Source organism: Rhincodon typus, chromosome 3, assembly GCF_021869965.1.
Source record: "Rhincodon typus isolate 14 chromosome 3, sRhiTyp1.1, whole genome shotgun sequence".
Taxonomy (NCBI): Eukaryota; Metazoa; Chordata; class Chondrichthyes; order Orectolobiformes; family Rhincodontidae; genus Rhincodon; species Rhincodon typus.
Window position 1 is genome coordinate 59,008,760 of NC_063334.1, and position 16,936 is coordinate 59,025,695.

A 16,936-nucleotide genomic window follows, 5' to 3' on the forward strand; every position below is an offset into this window, starting at 1 on the left:
CAGCCTTCCTGCTCCTCTGATGCTGCCTGGCCTGCTGTGTTCATCCAGCTCCACACCTTGTTATCTCAGATTCTCCAGCATCTGCAGTTCCTACTATCTCTATGCCACAAGTAGTTTGTTACAATAATTCCTGCTCGCCCAAAGTTAGTTTCCTTTTGCGTATCCCGCGGAAGGAAGCGTGACTGTTTTTCACCTGTTCTAAAATCTTTTCAAAGTTCAGATCATTCTGTAACTTTCTGACTGTTTTTTTTTAAAAATGCAGTGCTATCAGAATATTTGCTGAATTACTCTGGGTCAAATCATTCCACATACCCCTTTAAATAGATATGCATGTTTAATATTTAACATTCATAAATTTATCCACTATTTACTCAGATTTCCACTACTAGTTATATAATTGGATTAGATGTCAAATTATGTTTGTTTAATGCTAAGTAGGACCAGCAGGCAAGTTTGATGTGTGCATAGTTAAAATGGCCTAATTGGAGTCTTACCACAGAAGAAAGTCATTTCCGAGTCTCCATACAGCAATTCAAGTCAGTCACAATCCCCTTTTCTGTCCAGCAGCCCTTAAAGTTTATTTCTTTAAAATGCTCCTTCAATTTCTTTTTGAAATCAGTGAACATCTTCACATCTTGGGAAGCAAACTCATATTAATCACTGTTGGGTTAAGGGAATGAGGCAAGGAAAAGGAAAGAGTTTGTGATTTTTGATGGATCAATGTCCATTTGCACATGCCAGAGGAGTTCAAAATGAAAAGTGCTGAACTTGTTTTCTTATAGTACAATTATTCATACGTGCTTTATGACTACCTGGCAGCAAATTCCTAACCTAAAAGAATAGTTTCCAAATCAAATTTAAATTAAGTTCAAAGTTATGCCGAAGCAAAATACAATGTTCTAAGTAGCCTCAGCCTATCCATTTATGTCAAAATGTTTTAAATGAGCAGTTCCCAAGTTCAGTGAGCAGCAGTCAATAAAAATAAACTAATGCAAAAGAGCTGAAAATCTTTCTTTACATCTATTTCATTATGTCTTGAATATAGAAACTAGGAGTAGGCTATTTAGCCCTTCAAGCCTGCACTGCCATTTATTATGATCACGGCTGATCCTGTCTCGATGCCATATTCCCACTCTCTCCCCATTTCAATGCCTTTTAAAACTAAAAATCTCATTCTTGAACGTATTCAGTGACTTGGCCTTCACATCCTTCTATGGTAGAGAATTCCGTAGATTCACCACCATCTTGAATGAAGAGATCTTTCAGTTCTGAGGAAGGGTCATCAGACCCGAAATGTTAACTCTGATTTCTCTTCACAGATGCTGGAAAAGCAGGTCTGGCAGCAACTTCTGTTTGTGTTTCTTCATCTCAGTCCTAAACGTTCTACCCCATATGCTAAGACTGGGTCCCCTAGTTCTAGACTCCCGAACCGTGGAAAACATCCTCCCTGCATCTACTACATCCAGCCAAATTAGAATTTTAAGAATTTCAGTCGGATCACTTTCATCCTTCTAAACCTTGGTGAATACAGATTTGCTCAGATCTAATCAGCTTCACAATGTAGAATAAAATTACATTCTATCCACAGTTTTCATGTTTTATTTTACTTACAAATTGTGCAACCACAGTTTTACCTGCAGAGTTCCATTGCCACAATTCAGTCGCCTAGAAGGTTAACTCTACTTGGGACAGTCTGGATCGAAGGGATAGATAATAGAAAAAAAAGCTCTGTAATGAGTTTGGCTCTTGGCTAATTCAGTGATGGTTCCTTCACTAACTCGTGGTTTATTTCCAAGACACAGTGATAAACTGAATGGATTGTTCTGGTTATTCGGAAAGGAAGCTAATTTTTTTTTTTAAATCATGCTATATTAAAGAATCTTGGATGTATTTCACCATGACACAGAAGTTACAGTAAAAGCAACAAGTTAAAGATGCTGGAAATGTTCTGCAGAGCACCAAGGTTTAAAGGTCAATAAACCAACATCAAAAGTGTTATTAGCTTAAAATTGAATGTTTCTGTAAAAAAGACAGTGTCAAAGCTTTTCATCTTGCATTCACCAGGACAATTTGCAAGAATACCGAATTAAGAGGAAAACCAATACTTACACAGCATGAGAGAAAATGGATAATTGGTAGGAGTGTTGAGAGAGAAAGTGCACCAATTAATAGTTGGTTGACCGTCAACCACCAACCTTAGTTTAAAACTTCAAACCAGGCAGAGTGACTGATTGATCAAGACAATGCCCTGAGAAAATGATCCAGTGAATGACTATCAGCTATTTTGCTGAGTTGACAGTCATTCAAGGTTCATTTCTCAGGGCAATGTTATCAGTCAACTTGTCTGGTTTGAAATTCAAAGAAAGCATAGCAGTTAATGGCCAACCAACTATCAATTGATGCACTCTCCATGGCAATGTTTTTTCAATCAGCTGCCACTTGCCAGTTATCCAATCAGCACTCTCCTCATACAAGAATACCACTTTAAGGGAAAATCATAATATTGTAAGTTAGCTTGTGTGCATGGAGAAAAGCTTTGACAAAAAAATGCACCTTTTTAGCAGTATTCAAGTTCTATAGTTGTGCAACCAGAAATGCTAAACCAAAAAAAAAAGTTTCTTTTTTCGCCAATGGCACCAAATCTGAATTTTTCCAGTATTTCCTGAAAACCTGGAAGTCTGTTGTAGAAATACAATGCATCATTAAAACCAAAACTGAAATATCTTAAATATGATGTTCCTTCATAAAGTCGATCATAAACTCTGCCAGTTTTTGAGCTTCTTCCACTGTCACAGCGTTATAGAGGGAAGCACGAATTCCACCAACAGACCTAGCACAACACAGCAGACATAATTAATGCTATTTATACAAATAAAAAATTTATAATAAACATCAGATCCCACATTTTGAGAGACCCATTTATGTAATCGTATATTCTTAAAATGTACTTATTACAGGCATTCCTAAAGATTTACTCAAATATCAGAATCGTGGTTCTACTATACCTTAAGTCATGTAATTTGTAAGGATAGATTTACCTGTGGCCTTTTAATGACAGCATGTTACGTTTAGCAGCTTTGTCAAGAAACTCCGTTTCAAGACTACTGTCCCCATTAGCATTTCCAATGTGGAATGGAATATTCATTCTGCTTCTGTAGATTGAAGCAGGTAAACTCCTAAGATTAACAAAAATAATTATTGTACTGAGCAGATTTCAGAATGACACCTTTCACTGTCAAAGTTTGATTTGTGTGATAATACCATCAAGGACCCTGGCAAATTGAAGTCAACAGCAGTGGTAGGGGAAAGAAGGACATGGGGGAACTGCCTGGAGACATAAAATGCAGATGGTTGTAGGTGACTGATTGAGCTTAACCCCAGGACATTACAGCAGCAAATCCTCAGGGCAGAATCCGAGGATCAACCATGATCAGCTCCGATGACTAGGCTTGATGGGCTGAATAGCCTGCTCCAGTTCCCAAGTTCTATGCCTTTCCCTCCATTATATAAGAAAAAGTCAGAAGTGGACCACTGGGATGTGGCAGTGCATTGCTTCTACTCCTCCATTCTACAGAACAGCTCCAAGATCGGTAAAGCATTCACATCTGTCACAGTTTGTATACTTCCTTTCTTTGCCAAATTAACTGATGTACTACATCTATACTGCTCCTTCTCAATAAACTCAGAAGAATTCTATAAGTCATCAACTGCCTACAACAGTAATCACAAAACCCCTAAAAAGAAACAAAACAGCCTGTTCATATGCAAGGCAATAACCATCTCCTACAAGAGAGAATCTAATTATTTTTTCCTTGACTGGTAATGATATAATTCACCAGCATCAAACCCTTAGGGTTCAGCAACCTGAAATAGGACTGGACCAGTTTTATTAACACTGTGCCTACAAAACAGGTCAGGGGCTAAGAACGCTGTACAGGGTACTTCTGACTCACGAAAGCCTGTCTCCCTAACCTGTTCTTCCTCCCACCTATCCCCTCCTCCCACCTCAAGCCGCACCTCCATCTCCTACCGACCAACCTCATCCCGCCCCCTTGACCTGTCCGTCCTCCCTGGACTGACCTATCCCCTTCCTAACTCCCTACCTACACTCACCTTTACTGGCTCCATCCCCGCCTCTTCGACCTGTTTGTTTCCTCTCCACCTATCCTCTCCTCTATCCCTCTTCTATCCGCCTCCCACGCTCTCCCTATTTATTTCAAAACCCCCTTCCCCTCCCCCTTTTCTGATGAAGGGTCGAGGCCCGAAACGTCAGCCTCTCTGCTCCTATGATGCTGCTTGGCCTGCTGTGTTCATCCAGCCCTGCACCTTGTTGTCTCGGATTCTCCAGCATCTGCAGTTCCTACTATCTCTGATTCAATTTTTTGTTCACTAACTACCAGCGCTATTTTCCTGCACTAAGTTTAGTTTAACGTTCTAACGTGAATTCTCGATTTAGTGTTCAAGGTTTTGTATAGCATAAAAAGAAAAAAAACTTACACATAGAATCCATTGGATCGATCAATTACATCGTAAATCAGCTTTGACTTAACAATACTGTTTTGTTCCATCACTTCAGCACCACCACATTTCTTAATCCATTGCAAGACCAAGCCCATAATGTAAATGCTGAAAGAAAAGCAAATCTAAGTTATCACATTGTACACATTTTGTAGACACGGCAAGATACCACAGCAAACAAGGCTAAAAAGATATTTTCAGGTTCAGTAGATAAATATTTACTGATTCATTTACAATGAAACAGCTTAAGGTAGTTGCCACCATCCTTTTGTTTACACACCATTCTGAGATGAATAAGCATACACATGCACACACTTGGAACATCAAGTTCCAACCTAATATAAAACTAGTCACCCAAAATAAATACAGTTAACGCACGAATACGCTGGATTATTTTTTGAAAGCTAGAATTACAAGTCCTAACTTTGTTCAGGAATGCAAGTACAAAAGATGTTAATAATAATAGCCATAAATTTTCCAGGGACTTCACACCAACTCTATTTTACCCTGGAAGCAAATACAAGTCCTTCATGAAACTTACTTTCAGCACTGTTTAAGGTATATTCATTGTATCCAGTAAGGAAACATGCTTGAAAGGGCTCAGGTTTTGCTATGGAGGGCATCAATGTGGGAGCCTTTAAAACATATAACAAGTCTAGGATTTATTTTAAAGCTGCTGAACGTGGGAGCTGCTAGAAACTGAACAAGTGGTTACTCGTAACCTCTCAGGTTGAAGTATTGAGAATTTTTTTAAAAAGGAACAACGGGACATAAAAGGTGCAAAATAATAATGCAGAAATCAGATGCAGAAAAAAAAACTTTAAAAGGAAAAAAAAGCTCTGGTTGAGGCAAACTGGAGATATTTTTAAATTCTCAAGTTTTTAATATCTAAAGGATTTTTGGCATGTCTGGAGTCTCTTTCCAGTTGACTGACAGTGGTTTAAACCTGTATGGCATTTAAAAAAAAAGTTGAAGTGACAAGAGTTAACATGTCTCGTGACAGTTTAGTTTGTATTCACTGTGCTACTGCAACAAATCCAAATTCAACACACTGCAAACAAATAATGAAGCAGCCGCTGAAATGCTAAGTAGTAGTGCAGGGCTACTCAGGTTACTTCTTCTTGGTGCTGGCATCTTGCCAAGTATTTGCAGTTGCCCAACTTGTTTTACCACCTATACACAATACGGAACCATTAGCCTCAATTTTGCCAAAAATATGCTCTTTATACAAATTGTTGTGATGTCTCAAAACGAAGCTGCCACATAGAACAGCTTATGTTAACACCATAAACTGAACCAATAACTGCACTAACAATTTAGACACACAAGATAAAATAGAAACTATTTACCTGTAGGTTGACGGAGTGTTGTAAAGAGAATTGCTACTCTCTTGTACTTTGTAGTCAAACACTATTGGACATTCCTTTAGTGCAAAACCCAACAGATCCTCTCTGATTATTACCACTGTCACTCCAGCACAACCAATGTTCTTCTGAGCACCAGCAAAAATCAAACCAAACTGTTGAATAAAAAGTGTAAAATACTAAATAGTTTTGATTTTCTGTAAGATTGGAAATTGAGATTTTCCAACAGCAAACTAAATAAGTGGCTCAAAAGCTGAGAACTCCTTTCCCAACAGTGCTGTGGCTATACCAACCACATCACCCTCCCCGCATTGAGTGCAATGGTTTAAAGCCGCAGCTCAGCAGGCTTAAAAGCAATTAGGGAAGGGCAATAAAAATTAGCCTAGCCAGTAATATCTACTTCCCATTAACAAATAAGAAAAGTTGAAAAGTTAATTAAAAACTTCAGCAAGTTGGATTCAGCTGTCAGGTATTCTGACTGTGTTTACTACTAAACATAGGTTAGAAAGGATTCAGGGTTACTGATGCAAGGATAAACACTCCAAGGCAAAGAAGAAAACAAAAAAAAGAGGAAAAACCGTATTGCATTTATATATACACTGATGTAAGAAGCTCTATATCAAAAGCAAAGTATGTAAAACCAATGTATTTTAAAGTGAAGTGGCTACAGAGCATTCTAGATGGGAATAGTGAACAACCCTCTCAATTATCGTGTGCATCGGTTTCAAAGACATGGGTAATAAAAGGAATGAAGTCCTGAAAGCATAGTAGAGACAGTTAGAAAGCAAGTTAAAAAATAGGGCTTTAAAAATAGTGATCTCAGAATTGCTACCAGTGTTATATACTAATCAGAGTAGAAATAGTGAAATATGTCACATGGATACATGGCTAGAGAAATGGTGAAATGGGGAAGGGTTTTAGATTCCTGCAGCATTGGAACCACTTCTGGAGAAAGGTGGGACCAGAATGGACATCCTGAGGGGAATATCTGCTAACATGGTCGGGCAGAATTTAATACTAAAACAACAGAGGGATAGGAACCTATCCAAGGAGACAGTAGAGAAAGAAAGAAAGACAACTGCATCAGAAATGAGAAAAAAAAAGCAAATGGCTTGAATTCTCTGCCTCAATGCAAAATATTATCAGCAGGACTAAAAGATGTTAAGACTACAACGATGTCCCCTAGAATCTGAATCACTGCCCCTCACACCATTTCTCCAGGCACGCGAGGTCTTGTATCTATTGCAAATGCTCAATGATTACGAGTGGATGAATTGGTCGCACAAATTATTATGAACTAGTATGATATAGTTGAGATTACAATGATGTGGCTGCAGGGTGACCAGAGTTGGAGATAGGATAGACATCCTGAATATTCATTCTAAAAACTGAAAGAAAAGGAAAAAAATTGAGGTGAGGTAATATTAAAGAGAACATTAAATGCAATAGTGAAGAAAGCTGTTAGCTCTAGTGAATTGGAATCTGTATGGGCAGAAGTTAGAAACACCAAAAGGGGCAGAAAACTGTAGAGGGTGTTTTATATGGATACCCAAATTGTAGTGGTAATGTTGGAAAGGCATGCAACAGGAAATTAGGGATGCAGGCAATAAAAGGTACTGCTGTAACTATGCCCAACTCTAATCTGCATATAGATTGGGCAAATCAAGTCAGTTACAAGACCATAGAGGAGGAATTCCTGAAGTGTGCACAGGATGGTTTTCTGGATCAATACATTGAGGAGCCAAGTAGAGAAAAAAGGCCATCCTCGTCTGGGGGTATTATATAATGAGAAAGGAATAATTGGCAATCTAACTATGAAAGGCCCCTTGAGGAAAGATGACTATAACATGATTGAATTCATTAGGATGGAGAGGGACGTAAAATTTATTGAGTCTAGGGTCCTGAATCTAAACAGAGGAAATGATGAGGGGCAAGCTAGCTCCAATAAATTGGGCCACATTTCTTAAAGGGAAGAGGGAGAATAGGCAATGGCAAACCATTTAATGACTCCATGGAAGAACTGCAATTATTGTTCATTCCGATCTGGCACAAAACTAAAGATGGGAAAAGCTGGGCCAGCCATGGCTAACAAGGGAACTCAGAAGTAGAATTAAATCCAAGGAAAGGACATATAGAATTGGACTAAACAAAAGAGCAACAGATCTGAGGTTTGGCAGTAGTTTAGATTTTAGCAAAGAAGGACAAAGGGATTTGTTAAGAGGAGGCAAAATAGAGTATGAGGGTAAGCATGTGGGGAACATTCAAACTGATAAGAGCTTCTATTGGCAAGTGAACAGAATGGATTAGCGAAGACAAATGTAGGTCTCTTACAATCAGAAAAGGGGGACATTCTAATGGGGAAATAAAGATGGCAGACCACTTCCGGAAGTGATGCCAACTACCCGAGCAAACCGAGGCGTATAAACAACAAGAGGGACAGAGTAGCAACGCTTTAACGGAGGCGCACTGACGATGTTACCTAGCAGGGTGACGAAATGTCTGCAATCAAACACACCGGCTCGACGAGCAAGTATACAACCCCAATAAAGGCAAGTATACCTTGAGTATTAAAAATGCATTAACAGAATTTGATATGCTTAGACACTGCATATTTATGAGCATTCAGATGGGCCTAACCAACGTTTTGACTTTTCATTGTTTTCGCCACCAATTTACTTTATTTTTGCTCACTTTTTACAATAAACTTCATTACTGCAAGGCTCTGATCTTTGTAACCTGATGTTTATTTATTTGCAAGCCTACAGTGATCTGCCATGACAAAACATTTCCATGGGTAATTTGATGCCAAGTTGTATCGAAGGTTTAGAGAATTTGTTGGACAATAATTGAGTTTCATAAAATTTTATAAATTTTAACAATATTACTGATCTTTTACATTTATACTAAAGGCCATCATGTGTTTAAATTCAATCCTTGAATTTTTTGCAAGCCAAGGAAGTGGGGATATGTTGATCAATTTTAATAAGCAAAAGGATTTGTTTGAAGTGCTATCTGATTTTAAGTGTTTCCATTATTTTGTGATGATAGTGCTAGTTAATGGCTGTACACAACTTTATCGTTGTTTAAACATTGAGCTGCCAATACTGGAGTGAAAGCTGATTATGTGATTGATTGATCTTTGTTATTTTATGATATCTGGTTGGCATGGACTAGTTAGACCAAAAGGTCTGTTTCCATGCTGTACAGCCCTATGACTAACTTTAAAGTCGACGGACCATTTTTTTTTATCTTATTTAACATGGCCAGTACAAAACACCAAACCCCAGATCTAAGTTAGCTTTCTTAGTGGTTATTGCATTCTGCAGTTTCGGCAAACTGTCAATATCCCTGAATTCTCTTTAGTGTCCTATAATCTACAGCTATTAGATTCCACTTGTATTATTCGCTATATAAAAAGGACAATAGTTAATACCAGTTACATACAATGATCTATCCTTTCATGCAAGCATCCACACCAACCTTAAAGAACATCAAAATAAACAACTGTGTATTTTGCAGCATACTTTGCATCTCATGAACAATAGGATAAGGTTGTCAAACAACTCAAAATGATACAACACAAAAAGCAATTCAGTCCATCATATTTGTGCATGCTCAAGGGAAAAAATGTTCCATTTCCCTACTCATTCTTCAGTTTGTCCAAGGTATTTCCACAATGTGAAAAAGGAAATTCAATGAATACTTGTTTTAATATTTCCACCACCTTTCAAGATTATAACCTTTCTCTCCCCAGCCAGGTTCTTCGGTTCTTTTGTCATTTACCTTAAAAGCACCATCCTCGTGCTATAACCACCTCCTTTTTTTCTTTCAAAACAATTCACATTTTCATACACCTTTATCCAACCTTTCTCATAAGCCAAACCATTTTTCCTGATCCCTGCATGCAACTAAAAGTATTTTATTTACTAGAACAGTTTTTCTAGGCATACCCACTGCAGTTTAGAGACAAAGGTGGTCTTGAAAGTTAAGGGAAAAAAGGACCTACCTTGGAGACATCTACTGGCTTTGAAAGAAAACATGATGACATGTCACAGACCAGCACAGTTCCTTTTGTGTCTGGGACAAAGGGAAATTCCACACCATGCAGCGTCTCATTGGCACAATAGTAAACATAAGAAGCATTTGGATTCAAATTCCAACTACTTGGACTTGGAATTGCTGGAAAACAAGATTTTTGGGTTTTTTTTAAGAAAGAAAAATAAGATCTTATATATCCAGTTGGCTGTAATGGATCAATTAAACAAGAGGTTCTTACTTATGTAAGCATCAAGCTTGGGGTGAACAATATTCACTTTTCCATATTTTGCTGCCTCAATGGCTGCTTTAGCAGACCAGGATCCAGTCACCACATAATCGGCACACCTCTCTTCTTTCAAACCAATAAGGTTTAAAGGAACAGCACTGAACTGACCAGTTCCACCTCCCTGGAGAAAAATTACTTTGTAGTTTTCTGGAATATTCCTGCATCAAAGATACATAAACACAGATGAATCTTCTCCTTTCTTGAGGGAGAACACCAAACACTGTCGTAAAAACTTTTGCTGAGATTAACTTTGAAATAAAATTAGAAAACTAATAATCTTAGTGACAAGTGCGTTGAAAGATCACAAAGGTTAAATAGCTGTTCCCCCAACTGTAGCACTACATATCAAATTACTCGAACAATCTCAATGTTACAAAAGCACTTGTTACGATGTTGTGTAGAATATTCATGAATTAGAAGGCAGGAAGTTAGAATTTGTTTGTAAAAGTGATAGTGGGAAAAACAGTGTGTGTAAAAGATTGTGCTTTTTCTGTGGTCAGAAGTTTAAGTACTGTACAGAGAGCTCCAAATTGAAACAAGTGTATTAAAAGACCTTACAGTTGGCAGGCTGAAGAATTTCTGAATGTGTTTATTGCTGTCGGAGCTCTGTGCCATTGCAATACCTGGAACACTGCTGCAAGTGTGCAGATAGTACACCATCTGCAACTGGGGAGTCAACAAGAAAATGCAAACAAAAAAGAATTTACACCATTTCTGAAGAAGGTCCCTGACCCAAAACATCAACTTTCCTGCTCCTTTGATGTTGCCTGGCCTGCTGTGTTCCTCCAGCTCCACACTGTTATCTCTGACTCCAGCATCTGCAGTTTATAGTATCTCTGAAAACAGCAGTCTTGTTTTGGTGTTTTTGGCAACAAGCTGGACTCAGCCAATTAATTTAAAATCAAGCACTCAGTGGTTGAAAGTCAATTGACAACCCAAAACCAATCATAAGAAATTGATGTGTCATTGGGGGTATATAAAAAAGGGTGTCTTTGGAACAAAAAAAAATGTTGGGGTGACAGCCAACTGCCACCTGAAGCAAAAGCAAATATACCATCTGAGAAATAAACCTAGTTCTCACACAAAATCATTAAGCTCACTTTTAAAAGAAAAACACCAAAGGTACCATGGCACTTCTAGCCAAGAGTCCTCATAGAAGAAATTACAGCGAAAACATCCCTGACAGCAGGATCAGCAGAAGGTGTTTATGACTGCAGAGACAACGGAGAAGGTAAAGCATTCCAGAAGACACATTCCATGTGAGCTTTGACAGACTGAGTTTTAATTTATTGTTTTCTTATTACTTGGATTTATATAAGCGGGACCTGTTTATCAGAACACTATATGATTAGAGTCTTATTTTGTTATGAAATAGTTAGTAGTTAGAGGGGAATTGTTCGATTTGTTAGAAGTTCTGTTAATTTGCTCACCATTAGGGTTAAATAAATAAATTGTTACTTGTTGCTTATAAAGTGAACATCAGGGATTCCTTTCATTTAACTACTCTTAACAGATTACGAGGGGCAAGGCGAGCTTCTCTGGGTGTTTCAGGTTTAATTCGTAGAAGGGAACCTCTACTCCCGCCATAACAGATTGGGACTGGTGTTTCGGATTAGTTATCAGAGGGGTTTGGCCTTCCCCCACCATTGAGACATAGTTCATACCAATAAGAATACACTCATCAATTCCTGCCACTGAACAAGCACTTGGTTCCCCCATCCCTGCTACACGCACCATTTCTCCCAAATTAACATTACTATTGTTTATGTCTGCAACTCACCATCTAAAACCTTAGGCTCCCCTTGCCATTCAATCTCATTCTCTGACAGTCAAGCCAAAAGGAATGGGGAAGGGAAGCAGAAGTGACAGTGGCAGAGGGCAGGAGATAGAGAGAAAAGGTGGTGTTGTGTTTATTGCTGTCAGAGCCCCGTGCCATTGCAATACCTGCAAGTGTGCAGGTAGTACACCATCTGCAACTGGGGAGTCAATCAGCAAATGCAAACAAAAATATTTCTACACAGTAATCAGTTTTGAACAGAGGGAAAGGCAACAGCCACAACTTCGTTAATCTTTGAGAAGTGCTTTGAGATACTTTTAGTCCACCCGAGGAGGCTGGTAGAGCTGCATTTAAAATCAGAGACAATACAGCAATTCAGTTTCCTCCGGGTGCTCCAGTTTCCTCCCACAGTCCAAAGATGTGCAGGCTAAGTGGATTGGCCATGCTAAATTGCCTGTAATGTTCAGGGACGTGTAGAATAGGTGGGTTATGGGGGAATAGGTCTGGGCAGGATGCTCCGAGGGTCAGTGTGGGCTTGTTGGGTAGAAGGACCTGTTTCCACACTGTAGGGATTCTATGAAAAAAAAAATTGTTATGGTGCAGAAAGACTCCTGCCTTTCCCTGTAACCCTGCACATTCTTTAAATATAAAGAATTATCCAATGCCCTCTTACACGCCTCAAATTGAGCCTGCCTCTACCACATTTCCAGACAATGCATTCAAGACCACAAGCACTCAGCGAGAAAAGAATTCTCATCACATATTTGCTTCTTTTGTAAAACATTAAGACTGCGCTCTCTGGTTTTTGATCCATGAGTGAAAACAGTTTTATCCACCCCTATCTACCCTGTCCAGAAGCCACATGATTTAGAAATTCTTCTAAAATCTCCCCTCAGCCTTCTTGCCAAAGAAATAAGAAACCCACTTTCTCCAATCCATCCTCATAACTGAAGCTTCTTATAAACCACTTAATTCCTTCCAATATATTTACATCTCTCCTGAAGTAGTACACAATACTCCAGCCGAGGTCTAAACAGTGTTCTATACAAATTCAGCACAACCTCCTTATCTCTTATACTCAAATTTAAGTCTAGAATACCATACGATTTCTAAAAATAAAATCTCTACCTATCCTGTCACCTTTAAATGACATCTGCATATATACACTCAGTCCTCATTATGAGAGAGATGGATAGGGCATAGAATTCTGTTGGTCACAAAAAAAAAAACGCAGATACCACTAAAGGCCCTCTCCTTTGTACGCAATACACCCTGAAATAAAAAAAACACTTTAAAGCATTAAAAATACCCAAAAGAAAATACTTGGTTAACAAAACTTTTAAAACCATAAAAATACACATACATTTATCAGAGTAATCTTGAGAAGCAATTGCAGTATACTGTACATTACAATATGGTACAGGCACCAATGAGTACACAAATCCACAGATAGCAAATCAGTGAATAACGAGGACTAAATGTACATCCAGATCTCTGCTCTTGCATACCCTCAAATAGCACCCTACAGTTTCTTCATGTTCTTTGTACCTCACACCACCACATGGACCATCTGCTACCTGTCTGCCCACTCCATCAACTTGTCAATGTCCTTTTGAAGTTTGACACAGTTCGCTCACAATTTACATTTATCAAAATTTTCAGCCATCTGAAAGCTTTGAACTTGCCCTGACTGTATAAATAGCAAGTGTGTTAAAAACTCTCATTCAGCAAACAAATTCTCTGGTTAGCCACTTAAAATGTTTTACATGTTCCATCAATGTATGCAAGTATCAATTAAGTGATTGGAGAGTGATTTTATTTTTTTAAAAAAACTGTTCATTGGATGTGGGTGCCACTGGATAGGCATTTATTGCCCATTCTTAAATGCCCGAGTGCAGTTACCTGTCAACCACAGTACTGTGGGGTTTGGAGTTGCATTTGGACAACACAAGGCAGAAATGACAGTTTCCCTTCCCTAAAGGATATTAATGAACCTGATGGGACTTTTGTTGACAAGAAAGTGTTATGCTAGTTTTTCTTTTAAAACCCAGATTTTTACTGAATTCAAAATTTCATCATCACCATGGTGAGATTCAAACCTACACCTCCAAAACATTGAATTAAAACCTAGAGATGCTGGAAATCTGAAACAAAAAACAAACTGCTGGAGAAACTCAGAGGGTCTGACAGCATCTGTGGAGTTAATGGTGAGTCAAATTTCAGGTCTGGCAACTTGGGGCCCAAAACATTGATTCTGCTTTCTCTCCACAAATGCCAACAGAACTGCCGAGTCTCTCTAGCAATTTCTGTTATTGTTCCCCAGAACACTGGCCTGGGATATCTGGATTTCTAATTCAGTGTCATTGCCACTGCAACATCACCTCCCCAGCGTGGCACATGCTCTTATATCCTTTTAGAATGTTCAACTGATTTATTCCAAGATTACATCATCCATCGATGTTCAATTGTACTCTCACTAGGAATATTGATCATTGATTACTGTGTCAGCAATGGCTGAGATAGGAGACAGACTGCCTCTAAAATCACAAGGTGCTGGATTCAAATTAGATTTCTGGTCTGAAGTTCAAACATCAAGCTGGTACTCCAGTGCAGAGCTAAGGAAGCACTTCACTTTAAAAAAGGTGGTGAACTTCAGATTAAATGTTAAACTAAGGTATGACATGCCTGCTACGGTGAAGAATCCCGTTTCACAGCTTCAAAGAGGGAGATGGGGTGTTATCCCATGTCCTGGGTAGTATTTCTCTCAGATCAACATCACAATAGAAAAAAAGAAAAAGATTGGTTGTTATCACATTGCCGTTTGTTGGAGTTTACCAACTCCACAATTAGCGGCTATTATTTTTTACATCAGAATGACCACATTTCCAAAAAGTATTTTCGTGGCCTGTAAACTACAAAATAAAAATCAGGGCGGTTGTGAAAATGGTGTTATATTGTGTAAACTTTTATTTACAGTATGTGAATCTAAGTTCTCCTTACAGTAGTTCTCGCAGATCATTTTCTGTTGTGTTGACAATTTTGATGAAGTCTGAAGATCTGTGGCTCATTTCTGTTTGAAACAAAGGAGAAGAGATGGAGTTAGAGTATGAACACATGATGGCATTGTTAACATAACCTAGAGACTTGTAGGCTCACCTAGAACACTAATTCCAAGTCCCTTGTAATCCAGCAGTTCTTTTTGTGCTTGGAGCAAGACCTGGAGACACAAAACATTATCCGTTAAAACAATGACACAACAGTGTATCAAATTATAATATTTATCACAACAGCAAATTAAAGACCTGAGTTACTTACAAGCGTATTGAACTTAAGAAAGACAGGCTACTTTTTTTGTTTAAAAGGCTGGGAATGCAATTCAGGAACTATTTAGAAAATTCCTGTGTGGATTACTCTTAGCTTTGAGAGGTATTCTGGAATATTATACCCTAAAAAAGGTGTTGAGAAACTTCAGAAAGATTATTTCTGAAGGAAATACACAATACAAAAACCTGAATCGCCTTCTGTGAGTTACATTGTCAGATTATTACAATAATTAGATAAAAGAAAGTAATCTGGATGAACAGACGTGTGTGCTCCTGGAAGGACACAGACAAGAGAAGGGGTTAAAAACCAGTTGTGTGGCCTAGTCTGATGTTCTAGTGCTAGTGGGCTAGTGCATGCGGTGAGGATTATTACTGAAAACATCTACCGGCCATTCTTTTGCTTGCAAGTGGGGAAAAAAAAAGGACAGAAATCCAGTTGCTGGAAGCAAGTCTTCAGTCTGAAGACATAATAGAACAAACTAGACAACTCCTCACAAAATTTGCTGAAGCCAGAATCACCAAATCAATTGTTCGACTGTCACATAGTTAGTCAGTCAATGGCACTAGATCAGCTGTTGTGGTTATTCTCCTTAAACAAGGCCACAGGAGGACTCAGGTGTTCAGGTTAAATTGGTGTTTATTGAAACAATCTTAGTCTTAGGCTGGCTAAACTTTGTTTAACTTTGTCCGTCCAATCTCAGCCCGGTGTCCATCTGATACAAACAGAAAATCATTAGTCATTATACATGCATTGTACAGAAAGAAATGAGGACAGCAAGAAATCTTTCATTTTCAGTCTCTTATACTGTTTCTAGCAATCTCTTTATACAGTCTAGTTTGTTGTCAAGGTCGATACAGGCCTTTGGGTGTACAAGGTTCCTATATAGTCATTTCTGCTGACATGGACACTTAGCATCATAAACCTATGTGACACCTTAAAATGTGCCTTACAGCACTTTACAGCCTAACTTATAAAAAAGCTGTTACTTTACTCGTGTTGGAATCACCTTTCGTAAAATCTTACTTAATTCCCACTGTACACAACTTAAAACAGCCATCGACTTCTCAGGCAAACTGAAGACTCATTTGTATTTTCTTTTTATTTTTGAAACCTCAACTTTTTTACTCATTTCTAATCTGTGTTTTGTTTTATCCCATTTTAGTAACCAATAAACTCTAAATCATGAAAGCCTGGCTAAATTGGCTCCATTTAAAACAAATACATTGGAACTAGGAAAAGTCTCCACAAAAATAAAAAAATGTTTTAAGTTAATATTTTGTGGTCAATAGAGAGGGGGAGTCAAATAGTGAAAGGAAGCCTATTTCCTCACCAAAAACCATAATGAACTAGACCCTTGCCTGGGGACCAGTCGTAACAACATACACAATTAACTACAAAAACAGGAGGCAGAATCTTATAGGGGTCTGAACTGCATGGGCTACAGTGGGATTTGTGGCAGAATTGCACAAGAGGTCCCACGAGGCCTATTTTAACATATGGAACAGCCCTCTGCATCTTTTACACCTTTGAGTGGAGAGCAGAGTTTCCCGCTACACAAGGCAAGTTGCCAATCAGGGGGATTACAGCTTGTTAGTAACCTTATTAACACTATAAATCAGCTCATTAATA

At 38.4% G+C, this 16,936-nt stretch overlaps 1 protein-coding gene across 1 annotated transcript in view; it reads right to left on the reverse strand.

Annotated features, from left to right (window-relative positions):
* Positions 1–1,583: 1,583 nt before the first annotated feature.
* psat1 (phosphoserine aminotransferase 1) overlaps positions 1,584–16,936 on the reverse strand; it is a 31,492-nt gene continuing 16,139 nt past the window's right edge. Inside the window, exons 2-9 of the mRNA XM_048594966.1 lie at positions 15,140–15,200; positions 14,984–15,053; positions 10,159–10,364; positions 9,889–10,061; positions 5,868–6,037; positions 4,498–4,626; positions 3,039–3,176; positions 1,584–2,830 (exon numbers count right to left, since the gene is read on the reverse strand). Coding sequence (XP_048450923.1) covers positions 2,725–2,830; positions 3,039–3,176; positions 4,498–4,626; positions 5,868–6,037; positions 9,889–10,061; positions 10,159–10,364; positions 14,984–15,053; positions 15,140–15,200 — 1,053 coding nt within the window. The 3' untranslated portion in view covers positions 1,584–2,724. The remainder of the gene's footprint in view (positions 2,831–3,038; positions 3,177–4,497; positions 4,627–5,867; positions 6,038–9,888; positions 10,062–10,158; positions 10,365–14,983; positions 15,054–15,139; positions 15,201–16,936) is intronic.